Source organism: Penicillium verrucosum (genome assembly GCF_028828655.1).
Source record: "Penicillium verrucosum strain IBT 35672 chromosome Unknown utg000001l_segment0_segment0, whole genome shotgun sequence".
Classification (NCBI taxonomy): Eukaryota; Fungi; Ascomycota; class Eurotiomycetes; order Eurotiales; family Aspergillaceae; genus Penicillium; species Penicillium verrucosum.
The window spans coordinates 9,540,703-9,565,116 of record NW_026643210.1 but is presented as its reverse complement, the minus strand read 5'-3'; the positions used below and the strand labels follow the sequence as shown (position 1 = coordinate 9,565,116).

Here is a 24,414-nt window from a genome sequence, read left to right as displayed (position 1 = left end):
ACCATCTGAACTACCATATTGAATTCCTGAACATCAAGACTCGAGTCTCAAGTCTGACATCGTAATGATGACCACTGCAAACTATAGTCATCACTTTTCCCATAGGAACATTCCTTTCGGCATTGCATCGTCGCAGAACCATGAGAAACCACAAGCTGTTTCTAGGTTGGGAAACACAATATTGTTTTTGCATGACTTGGACGTCCACGGACTGTTCAAGGAATCCAAGAAAATTCCAGGGAATGTCTTCAATCAGCCATCTTTGAACAGCTTTGCAGCTCTCCCCAAGGGCGAGCATCGATATGTACGGGAAAAGATTCAAGAGGTGTATCGCCACCACGGCCTTGATGGATTTCCTTCTGCCAGCAAAGAAGACGCGGATGCCACTACGATGCACTTACCCATTGCGATCAGGGATTTTACAGGTACTTTCTGCACTTCGGTTGATAGGTGTATTTTCTGACATTTTAGACTTTTCATGCTCGCTTCACCACGTCATCAACGCGGGACGCATGGTGGTTGGGAATGTAAACCCACCCCCCAGCTTTTTCAAGTTTCCTGTCGGATATCAAGGTCGCGCGAGCTCTATTGTCGTTTCAGGAACTGACATTGAGCGCCCGTATGGGCACTTTCGCAACCATAAATCTACTGATCACCAACGTGAGGAAGCAATCATCTTTGGACCCTCGCAGAAGGTTGATTACGAAGTTGAGCTGGCAGCAGTAATTGGGGAGCCATTGCCGATGAAGAAAAGGCTCCATGCCGATGATGCCGACAATCATATCTTTGGATTCGTGATTCTCAATGACTGGAGCTGTGAGTGTTCAAACCCAAAAGGCTTCTAATTTTGACGAGAAGATATCAACTAACCTTTGTAGCTCGTGATATCCAAGGCTTTGAGATGAACCCACTGGGTCCTTTCAATGGCAAAAGCCTGGGCACTTCCATCTCCCCATGGATCATCACTCCCGACGCCTTAGAGCCTTTCAGAGCCAGTAAAGCTCCTCAACAAGCCTTAGGGCCTACATATCTTCAACAGTCCAAGCCATCAACCTACGATATCCTTATGACTGTTGAGATCCTCGCAAATTCAGACAAAACCACTGTTGGAGTTTGTCCCCTACAGTCCCTGTATTGGACCCCACAGCAAATGATCGCGCATTCGGTTAGCTCAGGCAGTGCGCTTCGGACTGGAGATATTTTGGCGACAGGCACAGTTAGCGGTGAACATAGTCTGAGCGGGGGCTGTTTGCTTGAAAGAACGGAAGGAGGCACAAAACCAGTGATGTTGAGTGATGGTTCAAAGCGTGGGTATCTTGAGGATGGTGATGTTGTGCGAATCACGGCGATGGCAGGAGCAGCAAGCCTAGGTGTTGGCTTTGGTGAATGCATTGGTCGCTTAACACCAGCCCGGCCTTTTTAAGTGGAAAAGCACAAGTGACTCACGGAACAGTACCTGGTAAATCAGTGGAAACGCTCGAGGGCTAGTGCACTCTAGGGATACACGGGTCGAGGGTTGAGAGAAGAACCAAACACCACTAAAGAAGATAAAGACTGTGATAATATCTAGTGATCAAGGTTAACCTATTGAGCTACCCCAAAACACTATAGCATATGCGATATTGTAAAAACTTATATCTTAGCAACGACGTCGTTGTTTGATACATTATCATTTCAATATTTTTCAGCAAGACGCTTAAACACTATATGTCCGTCTCAAGAGGATCGAAAAGCTATCGAAAAGCTGTATTATCATCGTATTGAACATTACATTGATCAAAGCCAGGAATGTATATATCTCAATTACAAAATTGTAAAGAATTTCCATGTAGTATAACGTTTATTGAGATATCAAGTTGGCATATAGATTGATTGAATTTATTATACTTTACGTGCGTTGGAGTCCCCATTTTCACACCTAAATCATCTGAATTTCTACCTTTTTCATCCGACGCTTTTATCTTCGGTATGGGTAATTGACGTTCTAGTAGTGGCAGATACTCTGATCCATCTGGTGCTAGGTTCTGTTTCCAAAACGGATGAATAGCGGATAAGAGCTTCTCCCAGAAAGCCTTATCAGCTGGTCTGAAGCATATTCAAAATTTCAAGTTCCAATAACACAGGAAAAGAGGTTAGGTCGTTAAGGTTTTACCAATCTAGGCATGTGGGAAATCATATGCTGAGACTTAACATGTATCTTTCCAGTTATCCTCCTGAATGAGATGATACGGCCAAAATATCGCAACGCGATTTCGCGTTATAGATGAAGTAATATGAAACCAGGCAGCCGGACACCCACCACTCACTCGCCTTGACCAGGAGCCCATTTCTGTGTCGCAATGCGGATTCTTTTACCATAAAAATATATGGGAAGCGTCAATAACCCAGCTAACCCCATCAACATACCAAATACACCGAAAGGCTCAGCAGCTCCACGCGCCTCAACCCACGATCCAACAAAAAAGGTCCATGCGAAGGCTACGATTGCTCGCAGACAGGTAATCATCACAAAGCAATCATGGGCAACCACGGGATAGGACTCGATAATCTACATCGTACCCGAAAATCAGTAGCTGCTGGCAGGCGAGAAAAACCGGACTCACATAGTTGAACCCAATAGAAGGAATCTGCATGACCCCGAAGGTGAGCATCCCATAACCGAATTGGAGGCCGAGCCACCCGAGGTTGGAACTGTATTTCCCGCAGAAGCCAAATGTTAGGAGGCCCGTCGTGGCAAGAAGTAGCCCCGGAAATAGGGCTGGCAGGCGGGCTTCAGGCTCACTGAGCCCATTCGTTTGGCGCATTGCCTGCCGCTTCAGGACGTGGTCCGAGAGGTAAAAGGTGAAAGCTGCCCCAGCAATGCTGCCGACCAAGCCGCCAATATTGATCAGGCCCGAATTTGCACCCCAGCTATATGGAGGCGCGGACACAAACTGTGGGCCCACAGTGGAAATCGTGACAATACCACCCACCAGTCCCCCGTAATGCAACATGACCAGCCATACAGCGGGAAATCGAAGGGTTTTCCAAGGCGCCATGAAATGTTGCCATAGCCCGCCACGATACAGTCCGACCTTCAGAGAACTCGCAAATGTGTAGGGCTCATGCGCCTGCACCGGAACGGACCTGTCTATCTGCTCATGCTCTTCAATATTGGGCTTGTCAAATCCTGTCGGCTTATCTTCCTCGGATTGTCCAATATCTTGGGTCGCGGCAGCCATGGAAATAGCAGCATCTCGATCAAAAATAGTTTCTGGGAGGCAGAAGAAGCACGCAAGGAGTGAAACCCCGGAGATAATAACGTTGAGCCACTGCGTCCACCGCCATCCCCAGGCATGAGCGATATAGCTCCCGATGATACCACCGATAATCGGGCCTAGGACTAGGAAGATAGTGTATATGGCCTGTCCACAGATTAGCCATTCTAATGTGACCTCCAAAGTAAGAGTACAGCGGGTTCTTGGAGGGTACTCACCATTGCTCTTCCTCGCTGGTGACGAAAATAAATTTCGCCTATCACACCTGGACAGAGTGTATCCGCAGCTGCACCGGCAATGCCCTGGAAAACCCGAGCAGCCAAAAGACTGTTGAAGGAGGTGGCTTTTGCTGCCCATACGGAGCACAGCGTGAGCATCACCAGACTGGCGAGGATGATGGGTCGGCGACCAAATACGTTCGAGAGAGGAACCCACCAGATATTGGCACAGCCAAGCATCAAGACGTTGACCTGCCAAGATATTTGTGAGTAGTTCTCAAGATAGGGACAAAGAAGATAGGTTAACAAACGGCAATCAAGTGGCTGAGGTGTGTCTGGGGCACTGGTGGGTGAAAGTCCGTCGCGAGAAAGGCCAACGCGCTGGACAGGGAAGCGGATGCAACGTTGGCTACGAAACAGTAGACCGAGGCAGAGAGAAGGGCCATAGCCTTTCTCCAGAGACTCCAATTCAATGGGTCGGACGGGCAAGTTGACGGCGTTGGCGACACACGCAGTTGAGGGCCGAGGGCTGACTCGGATGTTGGTCCTTCCTCATGACCTTGATGAATGAGAATTAGCTTTTAGGCCAAAATAGAGAAGTCAGCTGTCTTCAGGAGAAAGACTGTACCATAAAGGTCGACTGTCCCGGGAGGCGTCGCTTGCTGGACGGCGGATTTGGGCAGTGAGAAGGCGTAGTGAAAGCCCGACATGTTGTATGCTGGAAAGATTCATATGAGAAAAGAAAGATAAATAGGAGTAGTCTGGATAGGGCAGCCTTCTTTAAAAAGACCCAGCTAGGTCAGTGAGATATGATAACCCCGGACTGACAAGCGGGGTGGAGAGAGATGTGTCCCGAGGTACACAGGTGGAGGACATGGGGATAATTTTCTTATTACTTTTTGGCCCGAACGAACACCCGGTGGGGGATGACAGATGAATTCATATTGGGTCAGGTTGTTCTTTTCTATGCTCTCCATACAGACAGCATATGCTGCCTTTAATATAATGGGTCGCCGCCCCCTATTACTGGGCCCTCTCATCTAAACAATAATTAATCGGACGTCTGATTAACTGTGGAAAAGCTGCACTAAAAGAAAGTACATTAAGCGGCTGTTTGTGACGCCCTGGGCCATTGCCCGATGGTGAATTGGGAATTGCACATGTTGGTCAACTCCCATGTTTCTGCCATTAGCCTTCCAGTTGTCCCCAAATCGGCTTCGCTGCCGGCTGCCCCAGCCACGAATACGGCAGCCATGTAGTGGTCATCCGTGGCATGGGCGTCTCGAAAATAAGGATGCTTCATGAGCCGAGTCATGGCCCGGCGGAGAGCAGGCCCGCTGTTGTTTGCTATCGCGTCTTCTACTGCCTGACGAAAATCTAGAGCCCATTTCTCAGGTGGCGTTTCCTGGGCAAAATTGTCACTATGTCGCAACATGGGCCCCCAGACATTGCGATACAGGTTATGTACCGCACCGCCGGTTCCAATGATCAGGTAGTTCTGCTCTCGCAGTGGCCGTAGAGCTGTACCAGCGCGCATGTGGAAGTGTGGATCATACTGCACGTTGGTGGATATGATGGTTGTAGGTGGACACCGCTCAGGAAACATGCGAATAAGAATCAGATAGGTATCGTGAATCCATTCCAAGCTCTCGTTGGCGTGCACGTCAAAGCCCTCAGCGGATAGAAGGTCGATACACTTGCGCCCACTGTCAAGATCCGGCACAAGCTCGTAGTCGACGTACTTGGAAGGGTGCACATACGCCACGGGAGACTTGGTGGGATGGGGGTTCATCGCAACTTCCAGGCGGTTGATTCCTGAGCAGCCCCAGTGGGCACCCTGTTCCGGCATCAGTACGTCGTCTCGCTGGGGAGCGGGAAGCATACCATGATAATCACGCCCTTAATGCCATAGGCCAGAGCCTCATCGCCGCATTTCTTCCAGTAGTCGGCGGACTCCGACTCTTCCCCCAGCATCATGGTCGAGCCATGGGAAAAGAAATGCACTGGTGTGAGCGCTGAACAGTGAGGTCAGACAGCGAGTTCAGGCAGAATAAGTTGGGACTGTACGTACACATAGCGGATTGTTGTTAGGCCAGGGATGATGATACTCTAGAGTGTGTGGTTAGAATGTAGCTTGTGTATGGCTTCTTTTCTAACAGCTCTCGTATTACACACTCCCATTATTCGGTAATCATACCCCCAACATCCCGAATGGGGACATCCACTTGTTCGGGACCACATTCCCCCACCATTTCAAGTTATAGTATGTCCTTATCCTCAGACTTCTGTTTTCAGCTTGACAGGACCATACGATGTCCCCGGTTTGATCATTGATGGCTTCTTCACACGCTCCTCCGACCTCCATGCCCACAAACCTGTTCCAGTGTGGAACCTGTTCACAATCTTTCACCCGCATTGACCATCTTGGTCGCCACGTGCGCTCCCGTACGTTTATTGTCGGGCCCTCTTGCCCGATGTGCTGGCTAACTTGATCGCGCCCGTGCAGATACCCAAGGGAAGCCATACCGTTGCTCTGTGTGCAACAAGTGGTTCGGTCGTGTGAGAGGCCCATTCCCTCTGTTATTAGACAAGGCCTGTCAACAACTGACGTGTGGAGTACACAGTGACTTATTGTCTCGCCATTCAACTCTCCATGACCCCAATAGAGACTCGGCCTCCACTAAGCGACGGGGCACCGAGGGTAATAGTGCGCCAATCCGCGCGTCGCAGGCCTGCGAGGGCTGTGCCGAGGATCATCTCCGCTGCGATGATGAGAAGCCCTGCTGTCGATGTCAACGGAAGGGGATCCGCTGTAATCTACCCACTGGATCTGTGGAGAGTACTCCACCGACTCCGGTGACTCGGCTAGAGGCAAACGCTCCCGGCAATGACGGGGATTCATTGTTGCCATTACAACGGCCACAACAAGCACACCAGCCACAGGCTGTTGGTGGTCCCTGCGCCTCATTGGGCTTTAGCAATCAAATAGAATTTGTGAGTCAGGGCAACCTGTCCAAACCGGCAGCAGATCGGACGACTGATTTAGGAGCAGACTTGACGGAGGCGTCGGATGCGTTGTTGCGAGCATATTCCGCCGTACTCCCTCCAGACCAGGAGGATTCATTGCGCAATCTCTCCCCGATTACCCGGGGAATACTGGTCGCCTTTGGCCTAGAGACTAATCTCGATCTTAGTATGGTCAACCTTAATTTCCTCGAGTCCTACAACGCGCGTGCCCCCTTCGAGTACGAAGCGGCCACGGCGCCCACTCTTGCACCGTTGGTGGAGGCTGCCGAGAACGAAGCCACCGAGGCAGATCATGCAGCGAGAGAGGACCGGTCCGTGCAACGCCTCCGATGGCGGTTTGTTCCTGTGCCTCAAGATCATGGCTATGCTGAACACGGTAACTTGCTCCTCGGCGGCGAGACCAGGCCAGATAAACCCCTAAAGAGTCTCCGGAATCTGGACGTGGGGCCCGGTCCTAACAATTGCCTCGACCTGGCATCTCGAGACAAAATCTTGAGCATTGTACTGAGCCAGATGCCACTGCCCTTTTCACTGAATGCGGCCTCGTTCCCTTCTCCCGAACTGCTGGATCGTCTCATACGGTACTTTTTAACTGTGCCCTTCTCTGGCGCAAGCGCTTGGATCCATAGAAGCACATTTATACCCAAGCAATCTCGCTCGTAACTCTTGCTTGTCATGGCTGCGGCTGGCGCAGTGCTTACTCCCGATTCGGCGTTGCGAAAGCTCGGATTTGCAATACAGGAGGTTGTCCGACATCGACTTCCCGCCGTAATCGAGGCCGACAACACCCTTATCCGGGATCTTGAACTGCATCAGACGTTTCTACTATGCCTCAAAATCAGCTTATACAGTGCGAACTGTCGCAAGATGGAAATCTCCGAGAGTTTCCGCTACCCATTGATCACTATGCTGCGACGCCGGGGCCGGTTTGATGCCGCCAGATACCCGCTCATCACCGCGCATCCGGTCGACACGGGCCAAATCTTGGAGGATAAATGGAGGCTCTGGGTCCGAGAGGAGTCTATAAAGCGTTTAGTCTACCACTTATGGCAACACGAAGCACATTGTTCCATGGTGTTCCGGACCAGCCCCGTTATGTCCTACGCCGAGCTATCACTTCCTCTTCCGGCTTGTCCAGCTCTGTGGAACGCCCCTGATGCAAAACGGTGGAAAGAGCTTCTCTGCACCCAGCAGGCTGAGGGCCAATCCGTCTTACGCCCAACGCCTCTCACAGAGTATGTGTTGAACATGGACCTACTTTAGAGCCACCGCCAAGGGATAGACATGAGGCTGTCCTGCACCGCCGTACTGCACGCTCTATGGGGTCTAATCTGGGAGTACCAACAGATGCGTTTGCTTACTAGCGATAGCAGTAACAGTAGCAACAACCACAGTAGCACCATACTTGGCCCTTCCCGACTCTGGACTGGCGGATTTCTGATGGCGTGTCGGTACCAGCAGCTCACTGACATGCTAGATTATTTTGGCGTCGGGTATAGAAATGAGAACGTCTTGTACTGGCACAACACCCTGATGCATATGCACATGTCTCTCGAAGAGATTCAGCTTTTCGCGGTCTCACTTGAGCAGTCTGAATCAGCAGACCAGATTCCCCCTACAATCGAGGCATGGTCATCGAGCAAGGAAGGCCACCAGGCTGTGTGGCATGCAGCCCAAATCATCCGTGACCTTCGGGCCTTGGCGCCACAGTGTTTGCGCGACTTCACCGCCGTTGCTTTGTATCATTCAACCCTGGCGCTGTGGGCATATGGTATGGGAGTAGCAGACCTAACTGGCACAGCCACTGCGAAGGTACCCATTTGGCTTGACTCTCCTGAAACTGAACATGTACAGAGGTCTATCTCCTTTGGGCGAGGTCAGCCAATGCTGCACGGGGAGACCCCTGAAGTTTCCGCCGTAGACTTGTGCGATTCAACGACAGTTTTGACCGTTGCCCTATGCATCACAATCATAGCGGCCCTGATGCCCATGAACCCCCTCTGGTGGAGAATATTGTGCACACTGTTCATGAGCTACTCGAGGTGACTACATGGTCCCGGCAGATAAACATTGAATAAATATCACTATCACTATGCATATTGATTGTCCGCAAAAAGCAATGACTACTACCATAGAATGTCACATGCGAAATTCATGCTTTTCTACCATAGTCCACGCCCAATAGCCCAGAGAACTCACTCCTGCGAGAATCGAGATCGAGAACAACCCCAGCCCTGTCAGAATGCCTTGCTCAAAGAACCCTACGCCTCCACCCAAGGGCCGCCGAGTTCGGCAGACCAGTTGACTCGACTGCAAGACCAGCATATTCTGCAAGGCTGAGGCTGATTTTGTACTTAGAATATCCGTGACTGACTGCGACAGCCGGGTAGGGCGGATATAATGTGGCCGAGGAACGGAGAAGACCGTGGTGGGGTATCTCACTGAGCGATCCAAGGCCACTTGTTTAGGGGCAGTGGGTCCCACTAGAAGGGATAGAATTATATTAGCGCTGTAAATATCATTTAAACAAAAAGCTTTAATTGCGATCCCCTTACCCAGGACTTCCACAGGGATGTGGTTGACAAACGAGACATGCGCGTTGATGAACTGCGTCAAATATTTGGCAGACTTCTCGTGAGCAAAGACGTATGCCCCTTGAAGGTTTTCGACCCTAGTATGCCAGTCAGTCATTAGTGTATCAAATCACACTATTCACTCACATATTTGACAAATCGATGGCATGATCCAACGAGCGCACAGTGTGCACCAGCAACCGGGCGTCAGTAGGCTTATCTGGCAGCGTCTTGGGATCTCTATTTCCCCATTTTTATTAGCAGAAGTCGTCAAGTCTGGGAAGAGTGATAGCTATACAGTTGGTCTGCTTCCACAATTTTGCCCCTTCCCAGGGACGATACGACCCGTAATCCCCCTCTTTCCTCTTGGTGGTCTTTTTCCGGCCGTCTCTCGTCTCCTTGTATTGCACTCGCGCTCGGCGGAAATGACACACTCGCCCGCACCAAGGCTATCAGAAACTGCTCCTTGATGTATTCATTGACAAGGACTATGTCGGGTGCGTAGGGCGACCGGCCACCGAAGCTGAACTGGGCTGCTACGAGTGCTTCAGCTGCGTGATTGATATTTGCTGTGCGATCCACAACAGCCACTACCTTACCGGGTAAGTGATCGTCTTGATGAAGCCGCATATGTTGTGGTCCGAGATCCTCGTTCGTTGCTGGAGTCGGGACGAATGCGATAGTACTGCGATCAAGTGACGACTCCAGGAGGTTCTTTATCAACACGGGAAGGGCTTGTGTAGAGATGGGCAGCTTTGTAGATGAGAGCATTAGCAAGGTCTATTCTTTGACTGTCTAGAGTGTCGCATACTTCAATAACGGTGCAGTTACCAGCAGTAAGCGCGCCAGCGACAGCGACTAGGACCGAGTAGAAGACTGTATAGCTCGTCGGAACAATGTATACAATTCCCACGGGTTCTCGTCGGCTGGCAGCATCCTCCCCTCTTGCAATGGCATACTCATCCTGGTGTGCGCCATCGATGTTCAAAGACTGATGGTATTCCTTTAAGGTGTTCAGTGTGAGGAGATACTCCACGGCGGCCTCGGGGGCGGCACAATCAGTGTCTGCGCGAATGGCCCCCTGAATGGTGTCTGCTTTGTCAAGCAGCGCCTGCTGAAGGGCCTCCAGCTGGGTTCGGCGAGTGAGTATGTTGTGCATGCGGCCATCGAGGGCAGCCTCACGAACAGCTTGAAGGGAGGCAGCCATGGCGAATGATTGAACGAATGAGAAAATTAGTTCAAGGTCAAAGATACGAGCTTTAAATCCTCTGATATCCCTTGACCCCCTGTTCTTGGACGTGGGGTGTGATGTTCCCTCGGGAAGAGGCGGGCCACATTCCCGACGCCGGGGTGCATCTTGGTCTCCGTCTCCGTCTCCGTCTAGCCATTTATATCACATTTGCTTTGTAGCTGTTTTTACCTTAGGGACAAAACAGCCTTTTAACATGTTTTCATCCGCCTCAACCTCCACCACCGCTACCGCTACCCATATTCGCACTGCCCGACTTCGGGTGCGGGGATACCCAGCAGACTACGACGTATACGAGTCCAATGTGGCTGCCTCGAGTTCTCCCTCGCAGCAGGCTGGGAGCGAAGCCGCTGCTGGAGAAACTAGAGCACATAACCCTCCCGGATGGCCAGATGACTATCGCCGTATCCCACCGCACCGGCCGATTAATCGGCATCTCGACCAAAGCCAGCGAAGGGTGTACACAAGTCTTGGAGAGCGAGCATTTTTGACCGCAATGTTTACCGGATTGGAAATGAATGTGGTGAGTGATGCCTGCTTGTGCACAGACGCCTGAGATTTTTATGCTTGCTGATTGGGACAGATTGCAAACCGCTTGTGGAAGGTCACCGGGGGGGCGACTCTCTGAAAATTTGTTTACATACAAGCTGGGCGGCGAGTTTTGAGTCTCTTGCCAATAGTCGAAAGTATATCAGCACATGCAATTCCTCTTCTGTATAGAATATGGTTTCCGACATGCTATATATACATCTCTGTAAATCTAATCTAACTCGCTATTCACCATCCTTTGGCGGAATGATAGGCAACGAGACATAGTTTTGAAACTGCGGTCCGAAATGGACGTAGTTGAGCTCATGGAACTTCTCCTTTGGCCTATTTCAATTTTCCAAACGTCAGCTATTGTTTCGCGTTCGCGGTTGATGGAATACATACCGATCGATTGGAGTCATGCTTAAAGATACCGCATCCCTACGTATCGCCCGAGGAAGTTTCTAGAGCGATTTCGCCTCCGCGTTCCACCACGACGTTTGTTAGCCAAATATCAACATCCACGGCATGTATGTCACCCACAATAACTAGCTCCACGTCCGTGCTCACGTAGTTTCGGTGCCGTAGCCATTCTCGGTGCTTGTGGTGATTAGGATCAGTCTTACTCAAACTAAAACGTAGCCAATGGAGGTGAGAATGCATATGAGAATCATTACCAATAGTACTTACTCTATATGAAAATTTTTGGGTCATACTCTTCCCATAGTTTGCATCCCCCTATGTTAAATGATATCTAACGTAGCCTCTAGCCGTATTTTTAAAAAGCCGCACTTAGCTTGGCAGATCTCCGGCTGAGAAGAAATACGTGAGCATTAAAGCACTAACGTGCCGAGACGCCCTCAAATAAGGCGATATATATATACTAGTAGTAGTCTTCCGACGACCCATTTTAGGTCGAGACCTTCGACCTCAAATGTCACGTATTCATATTCGTCGAAGATAGGAGGGAAGGACATAACTCCGTGATATTTACTTCTCCGGCGGACTTTGTACAGTACGATACTGTACAGCAGTAGAGGCCTTCACCACAATTAATACAAATTTGATGAATTGACTTCGTCTGATAGACGATCAGAGAGATAGGTAAATTCCGATCACTTACGCATATTCTTGATTTTGAGCGTACCACGTTCTATGTCTGGGGCGCGTAACCGATGAATAGAGATAAAGTACTAGGTTGTGAGAAAGTGATGAATTGATGAATTGAGGGAGAGTGATGAATCGAGGGAGAGTGATGAATTAGAGAGTGATGAATTAGAGAGTGTGGTAGGTTGGGAGAAATTAGTTATTTGAAAACTAGCGGTGGGTTACAGTAACGAATACGTATCTTCAAAGGTCCTTATATCTGCTATTTCGAATATGACACGCCATTCATCAACTAGCTACATGTACATTAGTACTTTATAAGGTGAAAATGTCTCTGATCCATCCTGTACCTCCTTGACACCGCCCAACAGTTTTGCGTCGCTTGATTTGCTATGTGATGTTCTTGCTTCAGATTGGAACCCCCAAAAGCATTGAATCTCAGTCTCGTATCTGGCGTAGATTTCGAAATCTGACGGAGCGACGTGGCGGGCGTCGCGGGCTTATCGGCTTAGCACTCTTCATGTCTGCTTCCCTTTTAGGGCCCGGGACCCGGGAGATTCTTAAAAATCGATTGCACCTTTGAGTATAGTGTGTGTGTGTGTGTAATTCATTTATGCTGACCTCTCGTCGAACGATATGCAGCCTACCACTACTATATATATCTTCCTATATATATGTATCGTATACCACTTCCTAAGCGAACTTAGAGCCTCGCCGAGGCCTACTGTGGCCTCTATGCCGTTGTTATGTTTGCGTTGCCCTTATAGCGCGCGACTTTGAAACCGTTGCGATGCTTCGGCAAAGTCTAAGACAGCCTCTACTGTCTTAGTTCGTAAAACACTATTAATTTTACCTCTTCCGTCTTCTCCTAATCCCCCTAACAGTATTAATATACTATTAAACGTATCACTAACCTTAAGTCGTAGCTCCCTCCTTAGTTCTCTTAATCGTGAATAATCTAATAATACGTAATAAACACTTTCCTGTTTATTATAGACGTATAGATAGTCGTCTCGGAATTGGAAAGCCTTTACGTATATTAATAACTAGTAGTATCCGGTTCGTAACTACGTTAATAAATACGCTCGATTTCTAGGTAGAGAGCCGTAGAGCCGTCTAGTATACTTAGCCGGTAGTATATCGTCGATCTAACGTAGATAGGCGCCGGTACTCGACTCGTTCTATTCTTTCTTCTATTAGGCGTAGATCCCTTACCTATTATATATTCTCTCGTAGACTTCGCCATAAACCGCAATTGGGGCCAAACCTTCGCCCCAACATTTATACGTCGACTAGAGCGACCGCCACAATTCATTCAATCACAATTCCCGCAATTGTACCACCCGAAAACGAAGAACTATCTGAAGTTGTGGTTGGTGCTCTTGGCGGTGTGTCGATTGATAGTATACTCTTGTTGATAAAAGTAGTAGTAGCCGATGTATGAAGGCTAGAAGGGTTTAAGATGAAGATTCAGTATGGCAATACAACATTGCATATGATATCCCATCCCAATCCGTGTAGAAGAGCACATAGTTAACAATACATCTTTGATGTTTACTTCATTTGTCTATTAGGAAAGGTAAAGAACTTATTTGGGATGAGTTGGATTTGGAGTATGCTAGACTGAACTAGTTGACAAACTCATCGCTGGCAAAACGCGCATAAAAAAACACAAACAGAATGGAAAGCCGCAAACGAAAAATCGCAGAAAGCCAAACTGGCAAGATGCAAATCTGATCCCGACCAAGTCCAAGAATGAAAAAGTCGAAACAGAATAGCAAGTAGTAAAAAAAAAAAACAAAACAAAAAAAGCAGAAATTGAAACCGGCACAGTGCGAACTGATATCGGCGAAGTCTTAGAAAAGCCAGCCGAAACAGAACAGCAAAGTGGGAGAAAAGAAAGCGAGACAAGAATTGTTGGATAGAAAAATAAAACAAGAGTCAAGTTAAAACGATTCAAGGCAAAGTTAAGAGCGAGAGCTTCCAGAGTTCTGAGTGTCTCGGTAGCGCCTCATCACCTCGTGCTTCTCCAGCTCTCCACGAACATGCGCATTGAGGGCCATAATGAGCTCAATGTGGCATCTCTCGGCATTCAAGAGGCGCAAGAGGTACAGGATATCGTGAAGATCCTTCTTGACGACTGAGTCGGGGGCCACAAAGGTGCGGATGCTCATGTGCTTGCAAATCCCCTTCCAGTTTCTCAGAATGATGGCCGGAGTAAGGTTGTTGTCGCCGGTGTCGCCGAAACCGAGATGATCGCGGTTTTCACTGATCAGCTTGTACTGGGTAAATTGGTCGAAGCGGAATTGAGGGACACCAGGCATGTTCTTGCTCTCCCAGGTTCTCTTCAGCTTGTTGAGAGAACTAATGGTGAGGTGGCCGTCGTAATATTCCTTCATGAGGAATTCATTGGCTGCTTGGGTGATCATGTTCTCAATCTCGGCGTACAGGATCGACTGCACATCAGGGTTCAGAGTAATGGTTGCAGTATTCTCGGTGACGATGCTGGGCTTGGATGCGCTGATCAACGCTCGGTCATCGTCCCAAAACTGTCAAAACAATTGTTAGTCACTATACCATTTTTCAAAAGCCAAGCCATGAAATACTTACCATTCCCTTGATGGTTGAATGTCCCTTTTTGACGGCCCCCTTGAGGAAGCGGAATCTCTTGTTGCGTGGGCTCTCGTTGTCTTCAAGGTATCCGTTCTTGCCGAAGAGGTTCTTGGTGAATCTCTTGCGCTTGCCACGAGAACCTTCGGAGCCTGAGGAACTGTAGCCATCGGGGCTTTCGGTGATACGGGTGGAAGTTGCGTTGCCGGAGATGTTGTTGATGTGAGATTCACGATTGATGAAGGAAGCTGCGCGGCTGTGTCCGTCACTGACAGACTCGGAAACGTGAATGGCTGTCTGATGCTGGGAAACGTCCTGGATGGGGACATCCATCATGAATGCGGGTTTCTTCTTAGTCACGTTCAATTGCTGCTGGACAAGAGAAGGCTGGCCATTGTCCATGTTGGTTCGCTCCTCGCTCAACCGTCTTGAAAAGTAGCTCGGGCGGAATTGAACATCCGTAAGCCGGGGATCGAGGGGGATATCAGATGGATAAATTCCAACCCGAGGCGCACCAGTGTAGCAAAGTCCAGGGAGACGAATTGGACGCTCTGGTGATGGGGGAGCTGGAGTAGGGGATGTGGGTGACTCCTGTAGAGGCGAATCAGGAGTAGTGTAGTCCCGAGCATACATCTGTTCAAGGGGCAAAATCATGCCAGTATCAATCCCATCGAAGGTGTCCCGACGCCAAGTGGAATCTCCTCGGAGAGAAGTGGCCTGGGGGGCAGACGAATACAACACAGGTGGCTCTTGTAGTGGTACATTGGAAGCAGAACTTTCGTCATGGAACTGGGGCTCAGCAAATGCAGTTTCAGGTTCGCAATCCGAATCGGATTCGGATTCATCGTCAGTCCAATAGCAACATCCTTCACAAGAGTATGGGACATAGGGCGAGGACGACCCAGGTGTTGTAGGTGTAGTTTCGTGGCTGGGTCCGGGGCTCACAAATAAAGGACTTGAATCAGGGTGAGCGAGACGGTAATCAGCATATGAAATTCCCAGGTTGGGGCGAGGATCAGGAGTCGGGGACCAAACAGGCGCTGTGGGCGCCACTTTGCGAATTGTGTTGGGGCTCATAAACACAGGACCCTCATCATTACGAATGAAGGGGTCACGAGTCTGGAAACCAGGGCCAGAGGGTCCGTCCACATAGTAGATATCCACAGACTCTGAATTGGGAGGAGCCAAACGGCAAGCAGAATCCGAGCTTCCTGGGTTGTGATCTTCACTTGAAAGGCGATATTTTTCCTTTGTCTCGTTGATCATTGCAATCAGCTCCTCAAAGGGTGCGCCCACTTCGGTGGATGGATTTTCTTGCTTGATTTCGGAAACTGGAGTATTACTGGGTACCATCGCAATTGGAGAATGCGGAGAGAATTTGTGCTCGGTGGGTGAGGCTTCGTCCCGCGAGTTTGGAGCATAACCGTACCACGAGGTTGCGCCCGGTTCGGGAGATTGATACTCTTGCTTGATCTCGGGAACTGGAGTATGGCTGGGTACCACCGCAATGTGAGAATGCGAAGAGAATTTGTGGTCGGTGGGTGAGGCTTCGTTCCACGAGGTTGGAGTATAACCGTACCACGAGGTTGGATAACCGTCGTGATGAGGTCGTGAATCGGCTTGAGCATAAGGGACCTCAAAGGCAGGAGCAGCACATGGAGTAGCATGATCCAAGCGATGGGAATCAGGGGAATGATTGGCGTGGGAGGCATGCACGTTATGGTAGTCTTTGGGCTGAATGGATGGAGTCTCATCATCGAATCCTTCAAGCTTGCATTCTTCGAGAAGCAAATTCAGGTTCGTCTTTTCAGTCGAGTGCACAGGCCCATCAACAACTGCCTTCTGGTAAACTTCGGTAGCAGCTTGAGAATCCATTTGTTGAGCAAATGAGGGTTCGTGATGGCCTTCCATATTGGATCTGTCAAGAACATAGTAGATGCTCATCTTGTTGATATCGGGGCCAGAACCTTGGAGAACACCATCCTGACCAACTGTGGTGGCTGGCTGATGTTCTTTCTGTTGAGGAATTGGCGGCAATGGCTTGGTAGATCTGTTCATCATATTAGATTTCATGTTCAACAAGTTTCAGTAAGGATGGTCCTTACAGATCATTCTTGTTCGCAGGAGTTCCATTGCGACGAGCTGCACCGCGTTCCGCAATATCACGAAGGCCTTCAGCCATGCTGGGACCCCGATCTGCGAAGGCACGTAGAGTCTTGTTGCGACTCTTCTTTGCGGTCTGAGGATGAACATATGGATGCTGTCCAAGCCATTCATGGCGTTTGTCTTCGTAGATGAACAATGGCTGGTCTCCCCGGTCAATGGTGCTGAGTGTTGCCCAGGGACGGACTGGTGGATATTGAGACATTGTTGCGTTTACGGTTTCAATTCGAGGTATTGTTCAAAGGTAAATTTGTAATTGCAGAAAAGAAATGTGGAAGTATGAGAAACAGAAGCATAAAAGGTATGAGGAAGTATGGGAAGCAAGAAGGAAAAGGGCTAGAGGAAGAGAATATTTATACATCACTGTCGTGGGAACCAAGGGCTACAATGCCTTGCTACAATAGCCATTTAATTGTTATTGATGATTGCCGAATACAGCATAGTAGAAAAGTCGAGGTCATTGTTGAGACCGAGAAGAGTATATGCTGTGACCATGTGGTCTGCAACAATAGGATTAGTCCAATAATGTGGCTGTCAATGTCTCAAAAAAACAATAGAAACAAAGAAGATGGGAACAAAGAAAATAAAATATTGGAATATTGGAATATTGGAACAAAGAAAATTCTGGGAACAAACAATGAACAAACGGAGAATAGAATAATTGACTATTCCTAATTAAGGAGCTTATTGATAGGCCAATCACATGCCCGTTCATTACACGGTCCGTCAACTCTAAAAAGACGACGTGATGTGACAGCACATGGTCCATACCACGCACCATAACACGCACGGGGTTTGAGCTGGACTACCTGGATATGTGTATTGCAATGACACAAATCATTGATACCCACCCACCGTACCTATAAGGATCATTACAAAGCAAAAATATAAAATCCCCGTTAATCTTATGAGCTCAGGATTATTACAATGCATTTTATATGTTATCACCACCCACCACACTAATAGTAAGGACATTGCAAAATCTTGCAAAACGCTCTTACATACTCACCCCATGTGCATACCTGTTAATGTGCTGTTTACAAGAGATGGTAGTTTAAATATAATTGTCCAAATCCCACTTATTGTGCATAACTTACGAATAGAAATTGTATGTTTAGTGTTGATATATTTCCATTTAAGGTTTATGGGTATAGTTCGGAACGGGTAAACTTGTACCCGACACCCTATTTTATTATTGTTGCCCCAGGTGTCAATATTTTCATGCTACTGCTATACCAAGAGCTTTAAGATTAAACTGTTGGGGTGCCTGGCAAATTCAACCTAAGGAAATATGGGTCATTAAAACCGCTACATTGGTTGTATAACCTTATAATTAGAGTCGAACCATCTGAGTGCTATTATTATGACCATGTAGCTATGCTTCTTGAGGTTGGGGTTCTTTTCTTCAAAAGAGGGATGGAACCGACTCATTTGCCATGGACCATAGGTGCTAGACCTCATGGATATTTCCTATAGAGCATGACACGGAATTTCGGGTTACCCGCAGTGCAAGTACCAGGTTAAACTACCATGACGGCACGGGACCTAATCCGGTGGATGAGGCGGTAGAAGTTCAGTAATCTCGGCAGAACGGAATAACCTTGGAAGGGAAAAAATTGATCATGTAGCCAATAATGTTGGAGATGGTAGTCCGTTAGCCATTTCTATGTCTAGATAACAATGGTAATGGTAGTATGAAGTACGAGGTATGGATGTTGTAGGTAACATAGCAGTATCTAGAGATAGTATACCTACAACATAGATCCCGGGCAGGGTTGCCGAGGAGGGGTCACGTGTCCAGCCATCCGCTTACCGAGATCGTTTCCGGGTGGAGCAGAGGAAAAGAGGAGCAACCCAGTCAGACTGGAGCCCTGCGGCTGCATTCTCGGGATCAACGACGGTACATTATGGACTTGGGACTTTGTGCACAGCCAGTCTTAACCCCCCACACACGAGTGCTTGCTTCTTCGATGACAAATCGTCCATAACTTCCTTTATGGTGAATCTGATTGGATATCCCAACCCTCGGACCGGTGCTCCCCATGATTCCACCGACTCTGAATGCCGTGGATGTTCTCCGTTGCTTCAGTTGAACAATCCGTCCCACTTACCCCAGTTCCCAGACAGTATATAGAGACAGTCATGGCCCCCATTTATTTCCCTTCGGTCATCGTGCAGGGTAACACTCTGATATCTATTCTACTCTTCTTTTAAGTCATATGTCCAATTATTTATCCTGATTATATCTCCATTCCCCATACCATTCATACCTCCACCCCAACTTTGATCCCTGTGTTTGCTTTTGGCCGCCAGCATGGTCCAACAAGAAAATTATGATATTGTCATTGTGGGCGCCGGCCCCGTCGGTCTGCTCTTGTCCCTGTGTATGTCACGATGGGGTTACAAGGTGAAGCACATCGACAACCGCCCAGTGCCGACCGCTACTGGTCGCGCCGACGGTATCCAGCCGCGATCTACCGAGATCCTGCGCAACCTTGGTTTGAAGCGCTCCATCATGGCTTACGAGCCTGCTAAGGTCTATGACGTTGCCTTCTGGGATCCCAAGGGTGACGGCTCTGGCATCGGCCGCACTGGCAGCTGGCCTAGTTGCCCCCGTTTCATTGACACCCGCTACCCTTTCACCACCTTGGTCCACCAGGGTAAGATCGAGCGCGTGTTCTTAGATGAAATTAAGAAGGCCGGCACAACTGTGGAGCGGCCATGGACCATCGTTGGCTTCAAGAACGATGGTGCCAACGCTGATTACCCTGTTGAGGTTAACCTGAAGTGTCTGGATACCAACGTCATCGAGAATGTACGCGCCAAGTACTTGTTCAGTGGTGAGGGTGCCCGCAGCTTCGTTCGTGAGCAGCTTGATATCAAGATCCACCACAAGGATCCTATTGCTTATGTCTGGGGTGTCATGGACGGTGTCGTGCGCACCAACTTCCCCGACATTGAGGTAAGCATGGCTGAAAAGATATTCTCACGAGTCTTTCTAACGCATCGATCTTTAGACAAAATGCACCATCCACTCGGACGCTGGCTCAATCATGGTCATTCCCCGCGAAGACAACATGGTCCGCCTCTATGTCCAGATTGCCTCCTCCACCGACGCCGATTGGAACCCCCGAAAGACCGCCACCGTCGAGGAGGTCCAGCAGACCGCGAAGAACATTTTGAAGCCATATTGGATTGAGTGGGACCGGGTTGAGTGGTACTCTGTCTATCCCATTGGGCAAGGTATCGCTGAAAAGTACACCCTTGACGAGCGAGTCTTCATGGGTGGTGATGCCTGCCACACTCACAGCGTCAGTGCTCTCCTTTGAAATCCCTGTGCTTCTGGAAATATCGCTAACACACCTACAGCCCAAGGCGGGCCAGGGAATGAACACTGCTTTCCATGATGCACTCAACATGGCCTGGAAGATCCACGCCGTAGAGAGTGGTTTTGCCAACCGGTCTATTCTCGGCACCTACGAGAGCGAGCGCAAGGATATCGCTGAGACCTTGTTGAACTTCGATTCCAAGTACGCAGCCCTCTTCTCCAAGCGCCGTCCTTCTGCTGGCGAGGTTGGTTCTGCCAGCCACACCACTGTGGGTGCCGGTGGGGAGGAGGACGAATTCGTCAAGACCTTCAAGTCATCTTGCGAGTTTACCAGTGGATACGGAGTGGCCTACCAGCCAAACATTTTCACCTGGGATGCGAGCCACCCTGCCAAGTCCGCTCTGTTCAAGGTCCCCGGCGTTCATCTGACTCCGGGTCGCGCTTTCACCCCGACTACCGTCACCCGCCTTGCAGATTCCAACTTTGTCGAGCTCGAGCAGGAAGTGCCCGCTAACGGTGCATTCCGCATCTTCGTCTTCGCTGGCACCCAGTCCAAGACCAAGAAGGCCATTATCGACCTTGCTGCCAACCTAGAGAAGGAGCGCTCGTTCCTCTCGACGTACCGCCGGTCTGACATTGCCGATGTCTCATTCTTCGAGCGCCACAACCCTCACTCCAAACTCTTCACCCTTTCTGTGATTTACGCAGGCGCCAAGAACACCATCGATGTAGACTCCATCCCCCAGGTCCTGCGCGACTACCACCACCACCTCTATGCGGATGATATTCCCGATGTGCGTGTTCCTCAGGCTCAATTTGCGGCCCACGAGAAACTAGGCTTTGATGCTGAGAAGGGTGGTGTTGTTGTGACCCGCCCCGACAGCCACGTTGCCTGCACCGTGCAGCTGGTTGAGGGAAGTGGCACTGTTGACGCTCTCAACGAGTTTTTCAACGCGTTCTCGACAAAGCCGCTGGGCCAGGAGTCTCAACAGAGCCGCCTGTGAGAATTTTGACGTATTTATGAGTCTGTATTTTACCTTCGAGATGTATATAGCTTGTTTGGTTCGTTCGTTGCGAGTGATAGCTTGAGCATGACCGGCGTTTATTTTCAATTCCCATATAAATAGAATATGAATAAATTTTCAATTCCTACCCAAGCTCCTCTTCATACTTCTTATCATTTATATTCCATATTCTTGAGAAAATATCAATGTTTATACAGTGGTCACATGCCAAGCCTCGATCTACGTTAAGTATTTTCCATCTCCACCCCGCATCACCTGCAGAAAGATCTTGACTTCAGCCATCATACCTTGAGATCAAGATCACCCACTTAACCTTGAAAGCCAAAAATGCTCACTCTTTCCGTCGAAGCTCAGCTGGAGGGGTAAGTGCTTCCTACCTTAGGTGTTCGATTATTGAGCCTTTGCAGGTGTGCCTGCATCTCCCCGCACTGCACTCCAATTTCAGGAACACACTGCGCGGGCAGATCCTTTCGGCCACTATTATGAAAGAGACAGCTAACTGATATGATGATACAGCGTTACTGCTCTCCTGCCTACAGACACTGAGGAAAACCCCTACTTCTACACTTTCCGAGTGCAATGTACCTCCTGCCATGAGACACACCCCAACTGGGTCAGCTTCAATCGTTTTGTACGTTGGATTGCTTAAATCTTACTCCCCATTTTGTCACGATTGAAGGGTTTACTAACTAGATTGATCTATAGGAGACGCACGAAATCCCCGGTAGCCGCGGCGAGGCTAATTTCGTGTGGAAGTGCCGACTATGCACGGTAAGCAACCTATTTTTTTCCCCCAATATGATAGACTGAGAATGATTCATTTTCACCTTCATTGCGAGTTGTTTTCATTTCCGTTGCACTCCGCTTTGTTGGCATCGATCCTTTGGGCCTCCACAACTTTTATGATTACATGGCTAACGACTACATAGAAAACCCACACTGCCTCCATCATTAGCGGGCCTAAGCCCTATGAGGCTCAGGAAAAGCAAAACGCCCAGAAGATCATTGAAATGGACTGCCGTGGCCTCGAGTTCATTGAGTTCAAACCCGATGTGAGCAAATCCCACACTCTGTGCAGACTTACCTAGGTAATTGTATGTACTGATGAAGACAATCCAGGGCGAATGGGAAGCCAAGGCTGTTGAGTCCACCACCACCTTCTCTGGCATTGACCTTTTAGAGGGTGAGTGGTACGACTACGACGAGAAGAAGGGAGAGGAAGTCAGCATCAAGGAAATTACCTGGACTGTTGGCCGTTAAGATCTACTTGACGATGATGATTTTCAGGAGTCTGAATCTATGAAACTCTGATGAATTTTGATTATAATTTTCCGTTGTATTATTATTGGTGTCTGTTGGTGAGCTTAGCCTTGGAAGGTGTGATAGGAATGGAGGCACGGAGCATGCTGAAAATGGGAGATATATCAATGATGAGAAAACTAAAACGAGCCACAGAAATAATTTTCTCCTTTTATCGTACATCCAGGGAGTGAATTCGGGGTATTTACCTCCAGCAAACCCCATGGTCTCAATCCAAGCGCTATGCCCACTATACGAGACCTTGAAGGCGGTGAAGCAATACGGGCGCTGATTGGCCATTGACCACCGCCTATTCACCTCACATTTTCGCGATCTCGCCGACTCCGATGCCCACGCAGTTAACAACACGACCAGCACGATTAACCAACGGAGTGATAGATCTTGCTTGAGCTTTTATTGTCATCATATCCTCAAATCCCACTCCACCCTAACCAACCAGAAACTCATCTCGAGTCACAATGAGTGTACGTCTTTCCCCCCTCAGGCTCAGCCCGCCATCAAGCTCGAGATCCCGCTCATCAGCACCTGAACCTGTGCGCTATTCCCAGAGGACTAATTGCTAACTCTCACTTTTGCAGTTCCAACCGCTTAACCCCCGTCCCTTCCTCCAGGCTCGGTATGCGACCCGCTCCAACCCACCCCGGACCCCATCAAGCAGCCCCCAAGCAGCATATCTATCTCTCGAGACATGCACATATATGAGTCGTTGCTCTTAAAACAGCTTGCTAACCTACATATCTCTACAGCGTGGGCACTGAAGTCTTCATCCGCCTGAAGTGGGGCCAGACCGAATACAAGGGTACCCTCGAGAGCATCGATTCATACATGAACCTCCTGCTGCGCGACACCCAAGAATTCATGGACGGAAAGCCCACCGGCTCATTGGGTCTTGTTATGATCAGGTATGTGATGCGCACTTCAATCGGCCCGGCATCGAGCTGGATACTTCTGATTCTGGTTTGGCTAACTCTCTTTCTTTTCCCCCGCATAGATGCAACAACGTCCTCTATATGGGGTCGGCCGATGCCATTGAGATTACGGATATGGGACTCAAATAATATGTCGTATGCCCTCGAATGGAGATGCGATGCAGTGCGGTGCATGAGGGAGAGTGGTGGGACATGATGGCTGTTCCTATGTGTCTAGGTAGGAGTGAAGTGTCCTTCGGTGTGGGCGCTTTGGGGTAGTGTGTTTGATACAGTGGGTTCCTATTCCATTGGATGGATAGGTTACTTGCTTGGTTTGCGGCGCTCTCAGATGCCTCCTCTGCCTGCCAGGCACCCGGAGACACCTCAAACGAGCTCGGCTCTGCACAGATAGACACAAGAGGATGGATGGACTGAGTGTACCAGGTTTGTTGGGACTCCGGTGTGTGTTCTACTCACAATTTCAATTATCACGAGGCGTTTTTTTTTTTTTTTTTTGTTTATGGCTTTTAAAAGAGGGGTTTGTGAATGACCTCTAACCAAAATCGAATCAACTACCTTTTACACGAGTCTGGGAGGCACACGTAGTTGGGTTTCTTTCTTGGTTAATCAGTGCGAGGGTGTATTATGACTCAGGTGCGGCGTAGGGACAACATCTCCGACTACTCTCCCGATACCGTTCACCCAGATGATTTTTGTGAGAAAATGGGGGACCACAACCTAAATCCAATAGGGATCGGCATATTTTGAATGTACGTGTACGCCGGTGCACTGAAGGAGTGACAAGACACTATGACCCAAGGCGATCAGTTTCTCAACAGAAAATATGAAAATATGTTGTAATTAATCGCTTCAAGTGCTGCTATTATTCGACCTCGGGAGAGAACTACATCGCACAGTCCGCACAATGGTCCAGTTAACATCCTGGACGACTGAGCAATCTCTAATGAGGCGAATCCACTTACGTATACTAACATCCCTGTCCCTCTTAACGCGGCCCTCCATATGATCGCATATTTTGCCATTATGAATTTGTTGAAAGAGATTCGGATGTGGATGTGTGGCAGGTTAAGGTGGCTTATT

At 48.9% G+C, this 24,414-nt stretch overlaps 11 protein-coding genes across 11 annotated transcripts; 7 read left to right on the top strand and 4 right to left on the bottom strand.

Annotated features, from left to right (window-relative positions):
* Positions 1-64: 64 nt before the first annotated feature.
* Positions 65-1,423, top strand: N7516_003470 (fumarylacetoacetate hydrolase family protein; the record flags this gene model as incomplete). The annotated part of the gene is made up of 3 exons (XM_057216190.1): positions 65-425; positions 472-816; positions 879-1,423. The coding sequence occupies 3 exons, from the start codon at positions 65-67 to the stop codon at positions 1,421-1,423; spliced, it is 1,251 nt and encodes a 416-aa protein (XP_057078073.1).
* Positions 1,424-2,302: 879 nt separating this feature from the next.
* On the bottom strand, positions 2,303-4,185 carry N7516_003469 (uncharacterized protein; the record flags this gene model as incomplete). The annotated part of the gene is made up of 5 exons (XM_057216189.1): positions 2,303-2,548; positions 2,604-3,404; positions 3,476-3,727; positions 3,787-4,034; positions 4,104-4,185. The coding sequence occupies 5 exons, from the start codon at positions 4,183-4,185 to the stop codon at positions 2,303-2,305; spliced, it is 1,629 nt and encodes a 542-aa protein (XP_057078072.1).
* A 392-nt stretch (positions 4,186-4,577) lies between these two features.
* N7516_003468 (DODA-type extradiol aromatic ring-opening family dioxygenase) lies at positions 4,578-5,550 on the bottom strand (the record flags this gene model as incomplete). The annotated part of the gene is made up of 3 exons (XM_057216188.1): positions 4,578-5,312; positions 5,360-5,490; positions 5,547-5,550. The coding sequence occupies 3 exons, from the start codon at positions 5,548-5,550 to the stop codon at positions 4,578-4,580; spliced, it is 870 nt and encodes a 289-aa protein (XP_057078071.1).
* Positions 5,551-5,838: 288 nt separating this feature from the next.
* N7516_003467 (C6 transcription factor RegA) lies at positions 5,839-8,548 on the top strand (the record flags this gene model as incomplete). Its single annotated transcript, XM_057216187.1, has 4 exons — positions 5,839-5,920; positions 5,982-7,073; positions 7,197-7,737; positions 7,867-8,548. 4 exons carry the CDS (start codon positions 5,839-5,841, stop codon positions 8,546-8,548), a joined length of 2,397 nt encoding a protein of 798 aa, XP_057078070.1.
* A 93-nt stretch (positions 8,549-8,641) lies between these two features.
* Positions 8,642-10,282, bottom strand: N7516_003466 (uncharacterized protein; the record flags this gene model as incomplete). Its single annotated transcript, XM_057216186.1, has 5 exons — positions 8,642-8,985; positions 9,058-9,173; positions 9,223-9,315; positions 9,374-9,828; positions 9,887-10,282. The coding sequence occupies 5 exons, from the start codon at positions 10,280-10,282 to the stop codon at positions 8,642-8,644; spliced, it is 1,404 nt and encodes a 467-aa protein (XP_057078069.1).
* Positions 10,283-10,520: 238 nt separating this feature from the next.
* N7516_003465 (uncharacterized protein) lies at positions 10,521-10,952 on the top strand (the record flags this gene model as incomplete). The annotated part of the gene is made up of 2 exons (XM_057216185.1): positions 10,521-10,847; positions 10,908-10,952. The coding sequence occupies 2 exons, from the start codon at positions 10,521-10,523 to the stop codon at positions 10,950-10,952; spliced, it is 372 nt and encodes a 123-aa protein (XP_057078068.1).
* Positions 10,953-13,926: 2,974 nt separating this feature from the next.
* On the bottom strand, positions 13,927-16,937 carry N7516_003464 (uncharacterized protein; the record flags this gene model as incomplete). The annotated part of the gene is made up of 3 exons (XM_057216184.1): positions 13,927-14,508; positions 14,570-16,619; positions 16,675-16,937. 3 exons carry the CDS (start codon positions 16,935-16,937, stop codon positions 13,927-13,929), a joined length of 2,895 nt encoding a protein of 964 aa, XP_057078067.1.
* A 1,475-nt stretch (positions 16,938-18,412) lies between these two features.
* N7516_003463 (uncharacterized protein) lies at positions 18,413-18,866 on the top strand (the record flags this gene model as incomplete). The annotated part of the gene is made up of 2 exons (XM_057216183.1): positions 18,413-18,424; positions 18,495-18,866. The coding sequence occupies 2 exons, from the start codon at positions 18,413-18,415 to the stop codon at positions 18,864-18,866; spliced, it is 384 nt and encodes a 127-aa protein (XP_057078066.1).
* A 180-nt stretch (positions 18,867-19,046) lies between these two features.
* On the top strand, positions 19,047-21,064 carry N7516_003462 (putative FAD monooxygenase; the record flags this gene model as incomplete). Its single annotated transcript, XM_057216182.1, has 3 exons — positions 19,047-19,694; positions 19,750-20,043; positions 20,102-21,064. The coding sequence occupies 3 exons, from the start codon at positions 19,047-19,049 to the stop codon at positions 21,062-21,064; spliced, it is 1,905 nt and encodes a 634-aa protein (XP_057078065.1).
* Positions 21,065-21,412: 348 nt separating this feature from the next.
* N7516_003461 (CXXC motif containing zinc binding protein) lies at positions 21,413-22,345 on the top strand (the record flags this gene model as incomplete). Its single annotated transcript, XM_057216181.1, has 5 exons — positions 21,413-21,447; positions 21,602-21,716; positions 21,791-21,856; positions 22,015-22,137; positions 22,205-22,345. The coding sequence occupies 5 exons, from the start codon at positions 21,413-21,415 to the stop codon at positions 22,343-22,345; spliced, it is 480 nt and encodes a 159-aa protein (XP_057078064.1).
* Positions 22,346-22,863: 518 nt separating this feature from the next.
* N7516_003460 (small nuclear ribonucleoprotein F) lies at positions 22,864-23,463 on the top strand (the record flags this gene model as incomplete). Its single annotated transcript, XM_057216180.1, has 4 exons — positions 22,864-22,869; positions 22,984-23,021; positions 23,152-23,307; positions 23,397-23,463. The coding sequence occupies 4 exons, from the start codon at positions 22,864-22,866 to the stop codon at positions 23,461-23,463; spliced, it is 267 nt and encodes an 88-aa protein (XP_057078063.1).
* Positions 23,464-24,414: the final 951 nt, after the last annotated feature.